The following is a 16,170-nucleotide window of genomic DNA, read 5'->3' as shown; positions in this document are numbered from 1 at the left end:
ACACATGAACAGATGTTCAACATCATTAACTATTAGGGAAATGCCAACTAAAACCACAGTGAGATATCACTACACATCTATAAGAATGGCTATAATTAGGGACTTCCCTGGTGGTCCAGTGGTTAAGAATCCACCTTCCATTGCAGGGGACACGAGTTCAGTCCCTGGTCAGGGAACCAAGATCCCACATGCTGCAGGGCAACTAAGCTCATGCACTGCAACTACTGAGCATTCAAGCCACAACTAGAGAGCCTGCGTGCCACAACTACAGAGAAGCCCAAGCACTGCAACAAAGAGCCCGTGCGCCGCAACAAAAGATCCCGCCTGCCGCAACTAAGACCCGACACAGCCAAAAATAAACAAATATTTTTTTAAAAGAATGGCTATAATTTAAAATATGTAGTGATAACACCAAATGTTGGTGAGGGTGAGGAGAATCTGGATCATTCATACATTGCTGGTAGGAATGTAAATTGGTACAGCTACTCTGGAAAACAGTTTGGCAGTTTCTTAAAAAAACTAAACATGCAGTTACACTCCTGGCCGTTTTCCCCAGAGAAACCAAAACATGTTCACAGAAAACTCTGAATATGAATGTTTATAGCACCTTTATTTGTAATAGTTGAAAACTAGAAACAGTCCAGGTGTCCTTCAGTGGGTGAACGGTTAAATAACCTGGTATTCCATAGTGTGAAATACTACTCAGCAATAAAAAGGAACAAACTATTCATGCACGCAAAAACTTGGATGAATCTCCAGAGAACTATGATTGAAGAAAGGTAATCCCCATAGGTTGCATACTGTATGATTTCATTTACATAATATTCTTGAAATGATAAAGTTATAGAAGCAGAACAGACTAATGGTGGCTGGAGCTTAGGGATAGCTCTGGGGTGTGGTAGGGAGGAAGGAGGTAAGTGTGTTTATAAAAAGGGACATACAAGGGATCGTTGTGGTGATGGGAACCCTCCTGTATCCTGACTGTGGTTGTGTCTCTCAGGAACCTCCTGTGTGAAAAAATCTCATAGAACTAAACACACACACACACACACACACACACACACACACACACACACACACACACACACACACACACACACACACACACACACACACACACACACACACAGTACAAGTAAGACCAGGGACATCTGAATAAGATTCATGGATTTTATCAACGTCAACATCCTGATTATGATATTATACTATAGTTTTTCAAGGTGTTACCATTGGGGAAAAAGGTAAAATTTACACAGAATCTCTCTGTTACTTCTTACAACCACATGTGGACCTATAATTATATCAAAATTAAAAGTTTAATTAAATGAAAACATTTAATGTTTTAAATGAAAGGAAAAATATATAAGTGGGACAGTGGGAGGGAGGAGAAGGGAGGAAGGAAGGAGAGGGGAAGGGAGACAGGAAGAAAGAAATGTTGCAACCATTAGGTCCCGCTACACAGCTTTCATTCGCATTAGCCTACTTACTCTTCCCAATAACCCCGTGAAGTAACATTATGCCTGCATTTTTCAGAGCTTTCCACCTAGGCCTTGTGATTCCAAATTGAATGCTCTTTCTATTATACGTCACTTCTTTTTGTAGGAAAAAACTCTTGGGATGGGCGGGGCGGGGCGGGGAGGACACATTGCAAAGAGAAACCTGCTTCAGCTTGCAATAATTAATACTGCTCAGGGGAATGTTTTCCTACTCAAACTTTTCTTCAGGATAACTTAAACCTCCTTGTTCCTGAAGCTGTAGATTAGAGAGCTGAGGCACAACCCTACCCCACAACTCAACAAACAAACAAAAATTTAAAGGATAAAATATAATTAAATATAGAAAATTTATATTTTCTTACCTTAACCCAGTGGATCCTCCTTTTTTTGAAGAACACTGACCTGTTCCATAGCTTATAATTGTTTGTGAAGAAAAACAATTTAACTTAGCGGTCATATTTAAAGGACATTTTTTTAATTTTTCAGCATTAAAATCCATGACTTGGCAGAATTAAAAGACATGTATGCTATAATCAACCTGGATGATGAAAATAAAGGTACTGATTTTTCTGTAGCAGAATGACATTTTATCGTTTCGATTACAGAAAGTAATGTGTTACTGTATGGTCTGCATTAATTATAGGAGGAATAAAATTAACACCTTTCACTAGAGTTCCCTAAGATAGCCTCCTTATTTCAGTAATTATGTTGAGTCATACTCCTTGACTAGAAGCATATAAGTCCACTTTGATTCAAAGATTTCTGGTGCGTTTTATCCCAAATCCAGTTGCAAAAACTAAATTCTTACATACCTTCCCTTTGAGCCAGTGTTGAATGAATCAGGGCTCATGTTCATAAGCCAATCCATGATGAACGTCCTAGTCTAAATAAAGACTATTTAAACTATTTTTTAAATTTTGAAGATTTTTATGCCTCTAGCAGCTTAAGTGAAGAGAGTTGCTTGTTTGCCTGCAACAGTATCTCTGTTTTTGAATAATCCTTTATTATGTCCATTATTTCAGGATTGGGCACCTTGTCCTGGACAGATGATGGTCAGTTGCTGGCACTGTCTACCCAGAGGGGATCACTCCATGTTTTCCTGACCAAGCTCCCTGTCCTCGGGGATGCCTGCAGCACCAGGATTGCATATCTCACCTCCCTCCTTGAAGTCACCATAGCCAATCCTGTTGAAGGAGTATGAAAATGCTGTTACTTTTATTTATTAATAAAATCAAAACAGTTTCAGTGGTTAACTACTGTTATTTTTCTCTATTATAGGAGCTACCAGTCACAGTTTCTGTGGATGTGGAACCCAACTTTGTAGCAGTAGGGCTTTATCACCTGGCTGTGGGAATGAATAATCGAGCTTGGTTTTATGTCCTTGGAGAGAACGGCAAGTCTAAATCCAGTTGTTTTCTTATCTAGCATATAATTTGTTTTTATTTAGGAAGCACTGATAGTTTCTTTTAAGACCAAGTCTTTTCACTCTTTTTCTTCAGACATCTCTTTCTTAGCTTAAATGGTTTTGCAAATCCTCTAAAAATTTGTAATAGTTGAAAACTAGAATTTTGCATAATTTTTGGAAAGGTTTTATTCTTTATCTTTGTTGTGAAGACACCGTGGTATAGTGGGGCAGAGTGTGATCTTTAGAACTGGGCCCTGGGTTCAAATTCCCTTCTGCCCCTTTTAGCTGGGTGCCTGTAGACAAATTCTTTACCCCTCTGAGCCTTGGTTTACTCATCTGGAAAATGAGGATTCTTCTACTTATGAGGAAAATTAAATGAAATAAAATGTGTGATCTGCTTTTGCACACAGTCTTTCTTAGGCACTTCTTGGTCTGGTGGGTACTTAGTAAATGTTGATTCCCTCCCCCGCTTTATTCTTTGAAAAATGACCATTAGCATCTGAAGGGAGCCTTGCTTTTTCTTCCCCTCCTTCCTCCTCTCCACCCCTTTCCCCACTGGAGGTCAGATATCCCTCAGGAACAGAGCCAACCTGAGAATTATCGTTAGATGTTCTATTAAGCTTATTGTCACTAAGGTTTAATTTTTGGTTGTTTTGCACGTGATTTTATTTTACGTTACTTTGTTTCATGTGAACCACTATGAAATTCCTGAAGGCAAATTTATATGGCAACTAAGATTTTCTTTAGAATGGCTAAAATAAAAATTTTAGGTTCAGAATATTCTTGCAAAGGCACACGTTTAAAACTTATTTGCAAATCATTAATTAGATCATTTTATTTATATTTTAATGTGTTTGGTTTTGTTTTAATTGCTGCAGCTGTTAAAAAATTGAAAGATGTGGAGTATCTGGGGACAGTAGCCAGCGTTTGCCTTCATTCTGACTATGCAGCTGCACTTTTTGAAGGCAAAGTCCAATTACATTTGGTAAGTATAATTTTGATGTCCTGAGGCCTGCTCAGGTAAGTGATGAACAGCCTAATGTTTTATTATCAAGAACTTTGGTCAAGAAGCGACCATATGCTTTGTGACCACCTAGAGGAGTGGGATATGGAAGATTGGAGGGAGCACAAGAGGGAAGAGATATGGGAACATATGTATATGTACAGCTGATTCACTTTGTTATACAGCAGAAACTAACACACCATTGTAAAGCAATTATACTCCAATAAAGATTTTAAAAAAACAAACAAACAAAAAACAGCATTAAGGTAAAAACTAGGAAATCTGAATAAAGTATGGAGTTATGTTATAAATGATGTTTCGATATTGGTTATTATTTGTCATAAACATACCATACTCATGTAACGTGTCAATGATAGGGGAAACCGGGTGTGGGGTATATGGGAACTCTACTATCTTCACATCTTCTCTGAAAATCTTAAAAGCATTCTAAAATAAAGATTTATTTTTAAAAAATAAAAAAAATAAAGAAGCAACCATATGACAGACTAACTAGAAAGCCAGATGTGGATAAAGGATTAACAGAACTCCTTACCCTTCTGCACGAGCTGTTCAGTTGACTCTCAAGCTCTGTTCCCATGAAACCTGACAAGAGTTTCAGCTGTGCTACTCACAACATTGCTTATGGTAAAAATGACTGTGTAGACTGCATCTAGGAGGAACTATAAGTAAATTGTAAAAACTGATGGGAATGCCATACGTCTGGCTTCCTGGAATGCACTGACCCATGTATTTGGGCATGTCACTTGTGGGGATCTTGAAACTATGTCTGTTGAGTTGCTCAAAAGATATTGGCCCCTGAAATATGGGGCTTCTCAACCAGGGCATCTCCCACATCTGTTTCTTGGCTCTTTGCTTCTGGGAAGCCAAAGAGACTAGCTACTAGACAACTGCAGAGCCTGCTGCGGAGACTATTCCCATTAAAAGGGATGTTTAATGTGCCCTGCTGGCATGCTGGGTTCCTTCCTGATATCTTTCTGAGTAAACTGGTCTGTGATAGTTTGGTGAGTCTGAATGTTTAGCTGAACTTAAGAAAAAGACTCTCCCCTACCCCTTAAATGTTGCAAACCAGGTTTATTCAGATAAATCTATGATCCACTATTATTCTTTATGTTTTAGATAGAAAGTGAAGTGTTGGATGCTCAAGAAGAACGTGAGACTCGACTTTTCCCAGCAGTGGATGATAAGTGCCGTATTTTATGTCATGCCTTAACTGGTGATTTCCTCATCTATGGCACAGATGTACGTATTGTCTTCCTTAATATAGGACATGGGGGAATTTCTCATTTTTACTTTGTAATTTGTTTATTATATATGTGTTTATATACATCTATTATATAGATATCATATGTGCAACTACAAACATTATATACTTATGTAGAGCACATAGGTGGCGTGATTTGCCAGTGTCAAGTGCTTTTGTAACTATAAGCAATTTTGATGGCACAACGGCTTTGGAGTCTGGACAATCTGGGCTCAGATACTAGCTGTCTTACTTGCTACTTCCTGCTTGAGACCTCCCAGCCTCATTTTCCTTATCTAGATGCTTTAAGGATTTAATTTGATGACAAATGTAAGACACGTCATTCAACTTTAGCTCTCCAGTGCCTACTGGAGATGTGCCTGCTAAATGCCATTTAGTGGGCATTTAATTAAAATTAATTGAATATTGAGAATCCCACTTCAATGTTTTCTCTTTTGAACCACCAATACCCTGTACTCCTAAATATTACATTAACCACATATACATAAAACGTAGTTCAGTAATAGCATCTTATATTTGTAAAAAAGTTTTCAGAGTTTTTCAAAGCATATCATACCTCTTACCTTGCTTAGCCTCTAGAAGAATTCAGTAAAGTTGGTTTAAAAAAAAAAAAAAGCATTGTTTTCCACGTTAGAAAACAATTATTCACTGTTTCAAAGGTTTCATTTTCTCATACTGTTTTCTGAACCGAGCATATTTTAAAACATGCTTATTGCCAGAAGAGAGACTTTTTAAATTTAAGTTTGACCACAAATAATGAGTCTTTGAGCTGTATACACAAGTAGGGTGGGTTTCATGTATCAGGTAAAGTGGTAAATGATACGGTAAATAAGTAGTAAATATAGTCATAAATATATAAGCAGAAAAGTTTTAGAGATAAGGATACTGAAGATTAAGTTAGTAAGTTTGTAGTAGAGGTGGACTTAACAAGCAAGATTTTCTGATGGAAAATCTACTCTTCCCACTGTGCCACACAGCATTGTGAAGTAAGAACTCAAAGTGTAGTAATCTGCCAATAACGTAGCATTTATCTCTATCTCAGTTTCTTTTTTTTATTGAGGTATAATTGACATATAACATTATATTAGTTTCAGGTGTGCAGCATAATGATTCAGTATTTGTACATATAGCAAAATGGTAACCCTCTAGTTAACATCCATCACCACACAGAGTTACAAAATCTTTTTTTCTTATAAAATATCTCATTCTTGAGTGATTCGGAAAATATCGGGTTTTTTTAACAGCTTTATTGAAGTATAATTGTTATACAATAAACCACACTATTGAAAGTCTATAATTTGATAAGTTTTGACATATGTATATCCTGTGAAAGCACCATCAACTTAATCAAAATAGTGAACATATTCATCACCCCCAAAAGTTTTCTCATGACCCTTTATGATTCCTTCTTCCCGTCCCTCCCCACTCAGTGCTTTCAGTCACTATAAATGAGTTTGTCTTTTCTAGAGTTGTATATAAATGGAATCATATAGTAGGCGCTCCTTTTGTCTGGCTCAGTATAGTTATTTTGAGATTCATCCATGTTGGTGTGTGTGTCAATAGTTCATTCCTTTTTCTTGCTGGGTAGTATTCCACAGTATGCTTATATCATAATTTGCTTATCCATGAACCTATGGATGGACGTTGGTGTTACTTCCAGTTTGGAATATTTACAAATAAAGCTGCTATAAACAAATTTGTGTTCAGGTCTTTGTATAGACATATGCTTTCTTTTCTCTTGGATAAATGCCTAGAAGTAGAATGATATGTCATATAACAAGTGTATGTTTAACCTTTTAAGAAACTGACAGACTCTTCTAAATTAATTGGTGGTACCATTTTACATTCCCATCAACAGTGTATGAGTGCTCCAATTCCTCTACATCCTCACTAACACTTGATATGATCGGTCTTTTACATTTTAGCCACTCTAATAAGTGTGTAGTGATACCTCATTGTGATTTTAATTTGCATTTCACTAATGGACTAATAATGTACAACATCTTTTCATATGCTTATTTGCTAGCTGTATATCTTTGGTGAAGTGTCCAAGTTTTTTGACCATTTCTTTTTTTTTAAATTTACTTATTTATTTATTTATTTTTGGCTGCATTGGGTCTTCGTTGCTGCGCGTGGGCTTTCTCTAGTTGCAGCGAGCAGGGGCTACTCTTCATTGTGGTGCACAGGCTTCTTGTTGCAGAGCACAGGCTCTAGGCATGCAGGCTTCAGTAGTTGTTGCACATGGGCTCAGTAGTTGTGGTTTGCAGGCTCTAGAGCGCAGGCTCAGTAGTTGTGGTGAACAGGCTTAGTTGCTCCGTGGCATGTGGAATCTTCTCAGACCAGGGCTTGAACCCGTGTCCCCTGCATTGGCAGGCGAATTCTTAACCACTGCGCCACCAGGGAAGCCCTTGACCATTTCTTAATTGGATTGTTTGTTTTCTTATTGAGTTTTGACGGTTCTTCACACATTTTGGATTCAAGTCCTTTATCGGATATATGCTTCGCAAGTATTTTCCACCCAGTGCGTGAGTTGTCTTTTCAGTCTCTTAACAGTGTCTTTCAAATAGGAGAATTTAAAAATTTTTGACCAGGTCCAGTTTATCATTTTTTTTTTTTTTCAGTACGCGGGCCTCACTGTTGTGGCCTCTCCCGTTGCGGAGCACAGGCTCCGGACGCGCAGGCTCAGCGGCCGTGGCTCACGGGCCCAGCCACTCCGCAGCATGTGGGATCTTCCCGGACCGGGGCACGAACCCACGTCCCCTGCATTGGCAGGCGGACTCTCAACGACTGCGCCACCAGGGAAGCCCTATCAATTAATTTTTTTATAGGTTGTGCTTTGGGTGTCATATCGAAGAAATTTTTGCCTAACCCAAGGTCACAAAGTTTTTCTCTTATGTTTTCTTCTAGAAGCTTTCAACTTTTATGTTTTACATGGAGGTCTGTGATCCATTTTGAGTTAATTTTTGTTTATGCCGTGAGATATGGATCAAAGTATTGTGGGTTTTTTCCCTGCATATAGCTATTCAGTTGTTCCAGCAACATTTGTTGAAAACACTATTATTCTGTTGAGTCGATTTTGTACTTTTGTCAAAAATCAATTGTCCGTAAATGCACAGATCTTTTTCTGGACTCTCTATTCATTCTCTTGATCTGTTTATCTGTCTTTACATCAGTATCACACTGTTTTGATTACTGTAGCTTTATAATAAGTCTTGAAATCAGGTAGTGTTAGCCCTCTAACTTTTGTGTTTCCTTTTCAAAGTTGTTTTGACTATCCTCAGTTTTTTGTATTCCCAGTTAAGTTTTACAATAAGCTTGTCCAGTTTTACAAAAAGCCTGCTGGGATTTTTATTGGGATCATTGTTGAACTTACAGATCAACTGCCATCTTAACAATATTGAGTCTTCCCACCGAGGAACAAGATATATATCTTCATTTATTTAGATTTTCTTTAATTTCTCTTAGCAATGTTTTGGAGTTTTCTGTGTGCAGGTCTTTCACATCTTGTTTCAGATTTATACCTAAGTGTTTCGTATTTTGGGTACTCCTATACATGGTATTTTTTTATTTTGATTTCTGATTATTCATGTCTAGCATATAGACATGCAACTGACTTTTGTATATTCGTCTTGTATCCTGAAACCTAGCTAAACTCACTAGTTCTAATAGCGTTTTTTTTTTTTTTTTGGTAAATTCCATTGGATTTTCTATATAGATGATCATGTCATCTGCTAATAAAGATAGTTTTACTTCTTCCTTTTCAGTCTGCCTTCTATTCCAATACATTGTTGGATAGAAGAAATGAGAGTAGATGTCTTCGTCTTGTTCCTGACCATTAAGATGACGTTAGCTGTAGATCTTTTACAGATTCCTGTTATCAGGTTGAAGAAGTTTTCTTCTATTCCTAGTTTACTAAGAATTTCTGTGGATGTTGGATTTTATCAAATGCTTTTTCTCCATCTATTGAAATGATCACATGGGTTTTCTTTTTTAGTTTTTTATAATTTGTGGATTATATTAATTAATTTTGTAGTGTTAAGCCAACCCAGCATTCCTGGGATAACCCCCGCTTGATCATGATGATTCTTCTTTTTATACATTGTTGAATTCACTTGCTAAAGTTTATTTCAAATCTTTATATCTATGTACATGAGGGATATTCGTCTGCTGTTTTCTTTTCCTATGATGCCTTTCTCTGATTTTAGCATCAGGGTAATGATCAGAGAATGAGTTAGTCATCTTCAATTTTCTGGAACAGTTGATTAGAATTAGTGTTTTGTTTTGTTTTTTGCCTAAATGTTTGAAAGAATGTGCCAGTGAAGCCTGTTGGGTGATCAAGCAATTCCTAGCAGCAGTTGAGTAGTACCTGCTAGGTTGGCTTGCTGCACTTCCATAGATTCAGCTGGTAAGGAGGAAGCAGTCCCAAATAGATGTATACAGCAAAGGCAAGATCATGTCATTAGAGCCCCCCACATCCTTAGTGCCACAGGATAATACCAAACCGAAGGGGTCAGATGCTCTTCTGTGTACTCTGTGGTGGAGGACTCAACTCTGCTACAATTAAGCAGTTTATGCTCTGCAGCTATACACTAAGGAAGATGAATTGGACAATCCAAGATGAATTGGACATCATTGGAACCAGGGAAGCAGCTGAGAAATTCCTCATGGAAGTCAAGTCTTCCACAAGACAGAGAGGTGGATGAGAAATGACTCGGTGACAGGTTTTCACAAGAGTGCCCATCTCACCATGTTCCTTGTAAGATAACAGAGGATTCTGCCAAGACATGGGTCAGACTACAGTTGAGCCTTGACTCTGTGGCATTGCAAAGTAGCCAGGTGCCATGGTGGAGCTGTTTTCCTACAAAGCCTTCTGGGCCTGGAGTTTTTTTATGGGAAGGTTTTAAACTATAAATTTAATTCCTATAATCAATATCAAAATATTTGGGTTATCTGTTTTTTCCACAAGTGAGCTTTGGTAGTTTCTGTTTTTCAAGGAATTTGTCCGTTTATCTAAATTATAAAATGTATAGGCATAAAATTATTCATAATATTCCTTATTATCCTTTTAAATATTTGTAGAATCTATAGTAATATCACCTGTTTCTTTCCTGATTTGGGTAATTTGTGTCATTTTTCCTGATTGGTCTGCCTGGAGGTTTATCAGTTTTGTTGTATCAGTCTTTTAGAAGAATACAACTTTTTTGTTTCATTGATTTTTCTCTGTTGTTTTCTGTTTTCTGTTTCATTGATTTCTGCTCTGATCTTTATTTCCTTTCTCCTGCTTATTTTGGCTTTAATTTGTTCTTTTTCTAGTTTCTTAAGATGGAAGCTGAGTTCATTGAGTTGAGACAATTCTTTTCTAATATACTCCCTTAGTGCTAGAAATTTTCCCCTAAGTACTATCTTAGCAACATCCCACAAATTCTGATATGTTGTGTTTTATTTTTATTCAGTTCAAAATGTTTTACAATTTCTCTTTTAATTTCTTCTCTGATTCATGGGTTATTTAGAAGTCCGGTGTTTAGTTTTCTAACAATCGAGATTTTACAGAGATCTTTCTGTTATTGATTTCTGATTTAGTTCTGTTATGGTCAGTGAACATACTTTGTATGACTTGAATCCTTTTAAATTTGTGAGACTTACTTTATGGTACAGAGTGTGATCTATCTTGGTAAATGTTCTTGTGTATTTGGAAAGAATATGCCGTTCTAGAATGTCAGATCAAGGTGGTTGATAATGTTCAAGACTTCTGCAACTTTATATATACTTGTTCTGTCAATTATTGAGAAAATGGTATTGAAAACTCAGATTACAATTGTGGATTTGTCTATTTCTCTTTGCAGTTCTGTCATTTTTTTTTGATTTATGTGTATTGAAGCTCTGTTATTAGGTACATAACCATTTAGGATGGTTATGTTCTCTTCATAAATTAGCCCCTTTATCATTTTGAAATGGAGTTGATTTTGCCTGATATTAATATAGCCATTCTAGTTTTTTAGAATGTTACCCTGGTATATATTTTTCCATTCTTTTATTTTTAACCATTTGTGTCTTTATATGTAAAATATTTTTCTTGTAGGCACCATACTAATTCTCACAATTTGACAAACTCTGCCTTTTAATTACAGTGTTTATTTATTTTATTTTTTTATAAATTTATTTATTTTTGGTTGTGTTGGGTCTTCGTTGCTGCACGCGGGCTTTCTCTAGCTGCGGCGAGTGGGGGCTACTCTTCGTTGCAGTGCGTGGGCTTCTCATTGCGGTGGCTTCTCTTGTTGCAGAGCACAGGCTCTAGGCATGCAGGCTTCAGTATTTGTTGCACATGGGCTCAGTAGTTGTGGCTTGCGGGCTCTAGAACTCAGGCTCAGTAGTTGTGGCACATGGGCTTAGTTGCGCCACGGCATGTGGGATCTTCCTGGACCAGGGCTTGAACCCATGTCCCCTGCATTGGCAGGTGGATCCTTAACCACTGCGCCACTGGGGAAGTCCAATTATGTTGTTTAGACTTTTGAATTTAATGAGATTATCTCTGTGTTTAGGTTCAATCTACCATCTTGCTATTTGTTTTCTATTTGTCCCATCTCTTCTTTGTTGCCTTTTTCCTCTTCTTTTGCCTTCTTTTGGATTGTGTATTTTTTATTATTCAACTTTATCTCATTCATTGACCTTATTAGCTACAACTCTTATTTTAGTGGTTGTTTTAGATTTTGTAGTATACATCCTTAATTTATCACAGGCTACCTTCAAGTGACATTATACCTTGTAAGGTATAGAGAATAGTTTAAGTTCATTTATTAGAATAGTATGTGTCCCCTCCTACCTCTGCTGTTGCTGTCATACATTTTACTTTTACAGGTGTTATAAACCCCATAATACACTGATATTAGTTTTGTTTAAACAATCAATTAAGAGATTTACATAATAAAAAATATCTTATATATTTCTCCATATAGTTACCATTTTTGGTGCCCTTCATTCTATTATGTGGATCCATAGTTCCAGCTGGTATCATTTTCCTTCCACTAAAGGACTTCCTTTATCACTGTTTGTAGTGCTGGTCTGCTGGTGATGAATTCTTTTGCTTTTGTGTCTGAAAACATCTTTATTTCTCCTGCATTTTTGAAAAATATTTTTGCTAGATATAGAATTGTAGGTTGACAGTTTTTTCTTTCAGTACTTTAAAGATGTTGCTCCTCTGTCTTCTTGCCTGCATTATTTCTAATGAGAAGTCGGTCGTCTTTATCTTTGTTCCTCTGTGTGTAAGCTGTCTTTTTCCTCTGGCTTCTTTTAATACTTTATCACTGGTTTTGAGCAATTTGATTGTGATCTGTCTTGATGTAAGTTTCTTCATATTTCTTTTGCTTGAGGTTGTTGAATCCAAGGGTTTATAGTTTTAATAAAATTTGGAACATTTTCAGCCATTATTTCTTCAAATATTTTTTTCTCCCTCTGTTTGCATTCCAATTTCAGAAACTCCAATTATACATATATTAAACCACTTTAACTTATCCCACAGTTGATGCTCTTTAAATTTTTTTATTTTTTTCTCAATTTCATTTTGGATAATTTTTACTGCTGTATTTCAAGGTCACTAGCCTTCTCTTCTGTCATGTTTAATCTGCCAGTAGTTTCATCCATCGTATTTTTCATTTCAGACATGGTAGCTCACCTGCAGAAGATATATTAGAGTCTGTTTTTGTATCTTCCATGTTTCCAATTACCTTTTAAATATATGCCATGCAGTGATATTAACTGTTTTAGTTACATTGTCTGCTAATTCTAATATCCGGGTCAGTTTTATTGATCAGTTATTCTCCTTAATATGGGTTATGTTTTCCTACTTCTTTGCACTCATGGTACTTTTACCTTTTGGGGTGCTGGATGTTTTTGTATTCCTAAAAATACTCTCCAGCTTTGTTCTGGGATGCAGTTAATTTGCTTGGAAACAGTTTGACCCTTTTGAGTCTGCTTTTGTGATTTGTTAGGTAGATGTGAAACACTGCTTAGTCTACAGCTGATTACTTCCCACTTTTGAGGCAAGATCTTCCTGAATACTCTACCCAATATCCCATGAATTATGTTTTCCAATCTGGCTATTGGGAACAGTCACTCTTCCCAGTCCTGTGTGAGTGCCAGTCACTGTTCACTCTCATCCTTTTGGATGGTTCTTTTTCCTGGCTTCAGCAGTTTTCTCATATTTATGCAGTGATTAGTTCTCTGCCGAAGATTCAAGGTAGACCCTCTGAAGATCTCCAAGGTTCTCTCTCAGTGCAGTTTTCTCCTCTCTGGTACTATACCCTACAAAGTCAAACTGTCTCCTTCCCTGCCCCCACTGGATTCTTAGCTCTATCTCCTCACCTCAGGGAATCATGCTCCACCTGCATTTTCCCTCCCTTTGCCATGGCTTGAAAACTCTCTCAAGGCGAAAGCTGGAGCATTCACAGGACTTACCTTGTTTGTTTCCCATCTCTCAGAGATCTTTGTCCTTTGTTGCCTTATTCCAATATCTTAAAAACTGTTTTTTCATGTATTTTGTCTGTTATTTTTGGTCATTTTGGGTGGGAAAGTTAAATCATGTCTGTTATTCCATCTTGGCCTGAATAGAAATCTAAGATATTATCATGTGTTTTTATTTCAATTAAACTTTTTATTTTGAGATCATCATAGATTCACATGAAGTTGTAAGAAGCAATACAGAGAGATCCTAATAAACCCTTTTCCTAGTTTCCCCCAATGGTAATATTACACTGCATATCACAACCAGGGTATTGACATTAATAGTCAAGATACAGAACAATTCTGTCACTACAAGGATCCTTCATGTTGCTGTTTTATCTCCACATCCACTTTCCTTCTGCCCCCACCTCATCCTTAATCCCTGGTAACAAATAATCTGGCTTTTCTGGTGTATTCCAATGATCTATGTGTCTTCCCTCCACCAATACTACAGAATCTTGATGGCTGTAGCTATAAAAAAAAAAAGTCTTGACATTTAATAGACTAATTTTCCCACTATATTTTTTCAAAACTGTTTTAGCTATTGTAGTTCCGTTGCCGGTCCATATAAGTTTTAGAATAATCTCGTCTGTGTCTACAAAAAAAATCTTGAGATTTTTGTTGGAATTATATTAAACCTGTATATAAGTTCAGGAGAAGTAACATGTTTACTGTGACACCAATCCATGAATACAGTACACCTCTCCATTTATTCAGATGTTCTTTAATTCTTTCATTAGTGTTTTTTAGTTTTCAGCGCACAAATCCTATGCATGCTTTGTTGAATTTACACCTAAGTGATTTTTTGAGTGATTGTAAATGATATATTTTTAAATTTTGATATCTACATGTTCTCTGCTAACATATAGAACTACAATTGATTGTATCTGGCAGGTTTTTGTTTATTTTTTATTTTAAACTTAATTTTCTAATTTATCTATTAACAGCAAAAGTATTTAAAGTAACATGACTTGAAAGTCACTCTTAATATGGGTATTTCTTGCAAGTGGAAAATCTGAAAAATCAATTAAGCTTTAATATCACTAAGAATGTTAGAATTAATAGACTGTTGAATCACATGTGCATTTTACTTATTTTCTTGGGTCTGTACTTTGCTCATATAGTAAATATTATTCTTAGATTCTTCCTTTATCAAAAATATGACATTTTTTCCTTTAAGTTAGGAAATATGTTTAACATAAATGCTGAAAGTCTGTATTTTCTTAACAACCTTTTTTTTTCTATGACCGTATTTTTTTTAGACTGGTGTCATTCAGTATTTCTACATTGAAGATTGGCAATTTGTTAATGATTATCGACATCCTGTCAGTGTGAAAAAGATTTTTCCTGACCCAAATGGGACCAGATTAGTTTTCATTGATGAAAAAAGTGATGGATATGTCTACTGTCCAGTAAGTCAAAAAAATTTTTCAAATGCTTGTTTTTAAAAAATGCAACATATGAAGGAAAAAGTGTTTTTAAAATATATTCCATATATAAGATCATTTTCTCTTAAACCTTGCCAAGGATTGTAGTACTTTGTTATCATGTTTGTGATATCACGTTTGTGATCCGTTTTCATGACTATTTACATCAAGAAAAGTTTTTCCATTATTTTGCCATTTTTTCGGTGTTAAAAATCTTCAGAGAGACTTTTTAGTGGAAAGAATAGTTGTTATATTCTGCACCATTTTTAACCTTATTTACTGCACAGTATTACAGTGTATCTTCAGGTACATGAGTTTTCTCTCTAGAAATGCAATAGCTTCAGAGGACAGGGACTGTTCTCTGTCCTTTCTGCCCACCTCAGTTGATTTCCCTCTTCCCTTAAAGATCCTGAACATAAAGGAAAGGTATTTTTGTATTAGGTGATTGAAAACAGATGAACCCATTTTTAGACTTAGTTACTCTTATTTTTAAACATCCTTAACTTTTTTGAGACTAGATTTAGATAAAGGAAATGTTGTGTTTTTACATCATCTACTATACTTGAATTTTTCATTTATTTTTGATATCCAGTTAATGATTTGTATGTTGTTGGTCACAGTTCACACAGCCTACAGCTGCTCTTGGACCCACCGTTAATAACTGTTCCCTAAGCATCTGTGCTTCACCACAGTGAAGACATGATTCAATGAAGACAGCTCTCCCCTCACAATACACTCTCCTAGATATAAAGACTTTCTTCCTTCCATTTCTGTCTCTCTCTTTCTCTTCCTCTCCTCCCTTCCTTTCTTTATCTTCCCTTCATTTTTTTTCTTTTTCTTTTCTTTCTTTGACAAATGTAACAGGTTTCCATGGGTGTCTGAATTATTTATGCCAAATTCCTAATATTCTACTTCTTATTCAACCCATTTCTCATCACAAAACAAATGAGGAAAAATGACCTAAATAAAAAGATGACCTTGCGTTCCCTCTACTTAATAAGGAAATTCAATCTGTAGAGATTTCCTTTCTGGAACAGGGTATAAGGAAGTTAAGCTGCCTT

The 16,170-nt window shown here is 36.2% G+C and overlaps 1 protein-coding gene across 3 annotated transcripts in view; it reads left to right on the top strand.

The window, feature by feature from the left end:
* Positions 1–16,170, top strand: part of WDR19 (WD repeat domain 19) — an 89,129-nt gene that overhangs the window by 26,711 nt on the left and 46,248 nt on the right. For all 3 annotated transcript variants that reach the window (XM_060110955.1, XM_060110945.1, XM_060110962.1), the window contains exons 10-15: positions 1,983–2,053; positions 2,519–2,691; positions 2,775–2,889; positions 3,780–3,886; positions 5,042–5,164; positions 14,945–15,094. In XM_060110955.1, coding sequence (XP_059966938.1) covers positions 1,983–2,053; positions 2,519–2,691; positions 2,775–2,889; positions 3,780–3,886; positions 5,042–5,164; positions 14,945–15,094 — 739 coding nt within the window. The remainder of the gene's footprint in view (positions 1–1,982; positions 2,054–2,518; positions 2,692–2,774; positions 2,890–3,779; positions 3,887–5,041; positions 5,165–14,944; positions 15,095–16,170) is intronic.

Source organism: Mesoplodon densirostris, chromosome 1 (assembly GCF_025265405.1).
Source record: "Mesoplodon densirostris isolate mMesDen1 chromosome 1, mMesDen1 primary haplotype, whole genome shotgun sequence".
In the NCBI taxonomy this organism is placed as follows: Eukaryota; Metazoa; Chordata; class Mammalia; order Artiodactyla; family Ziphiidae; genus Mesoplodon; species Mesoplodon densirostris.
Note: the sequence above shows the minus strand (reverse complement) of the source record. Positions and strands in the feature narration are given on the sequence as shown.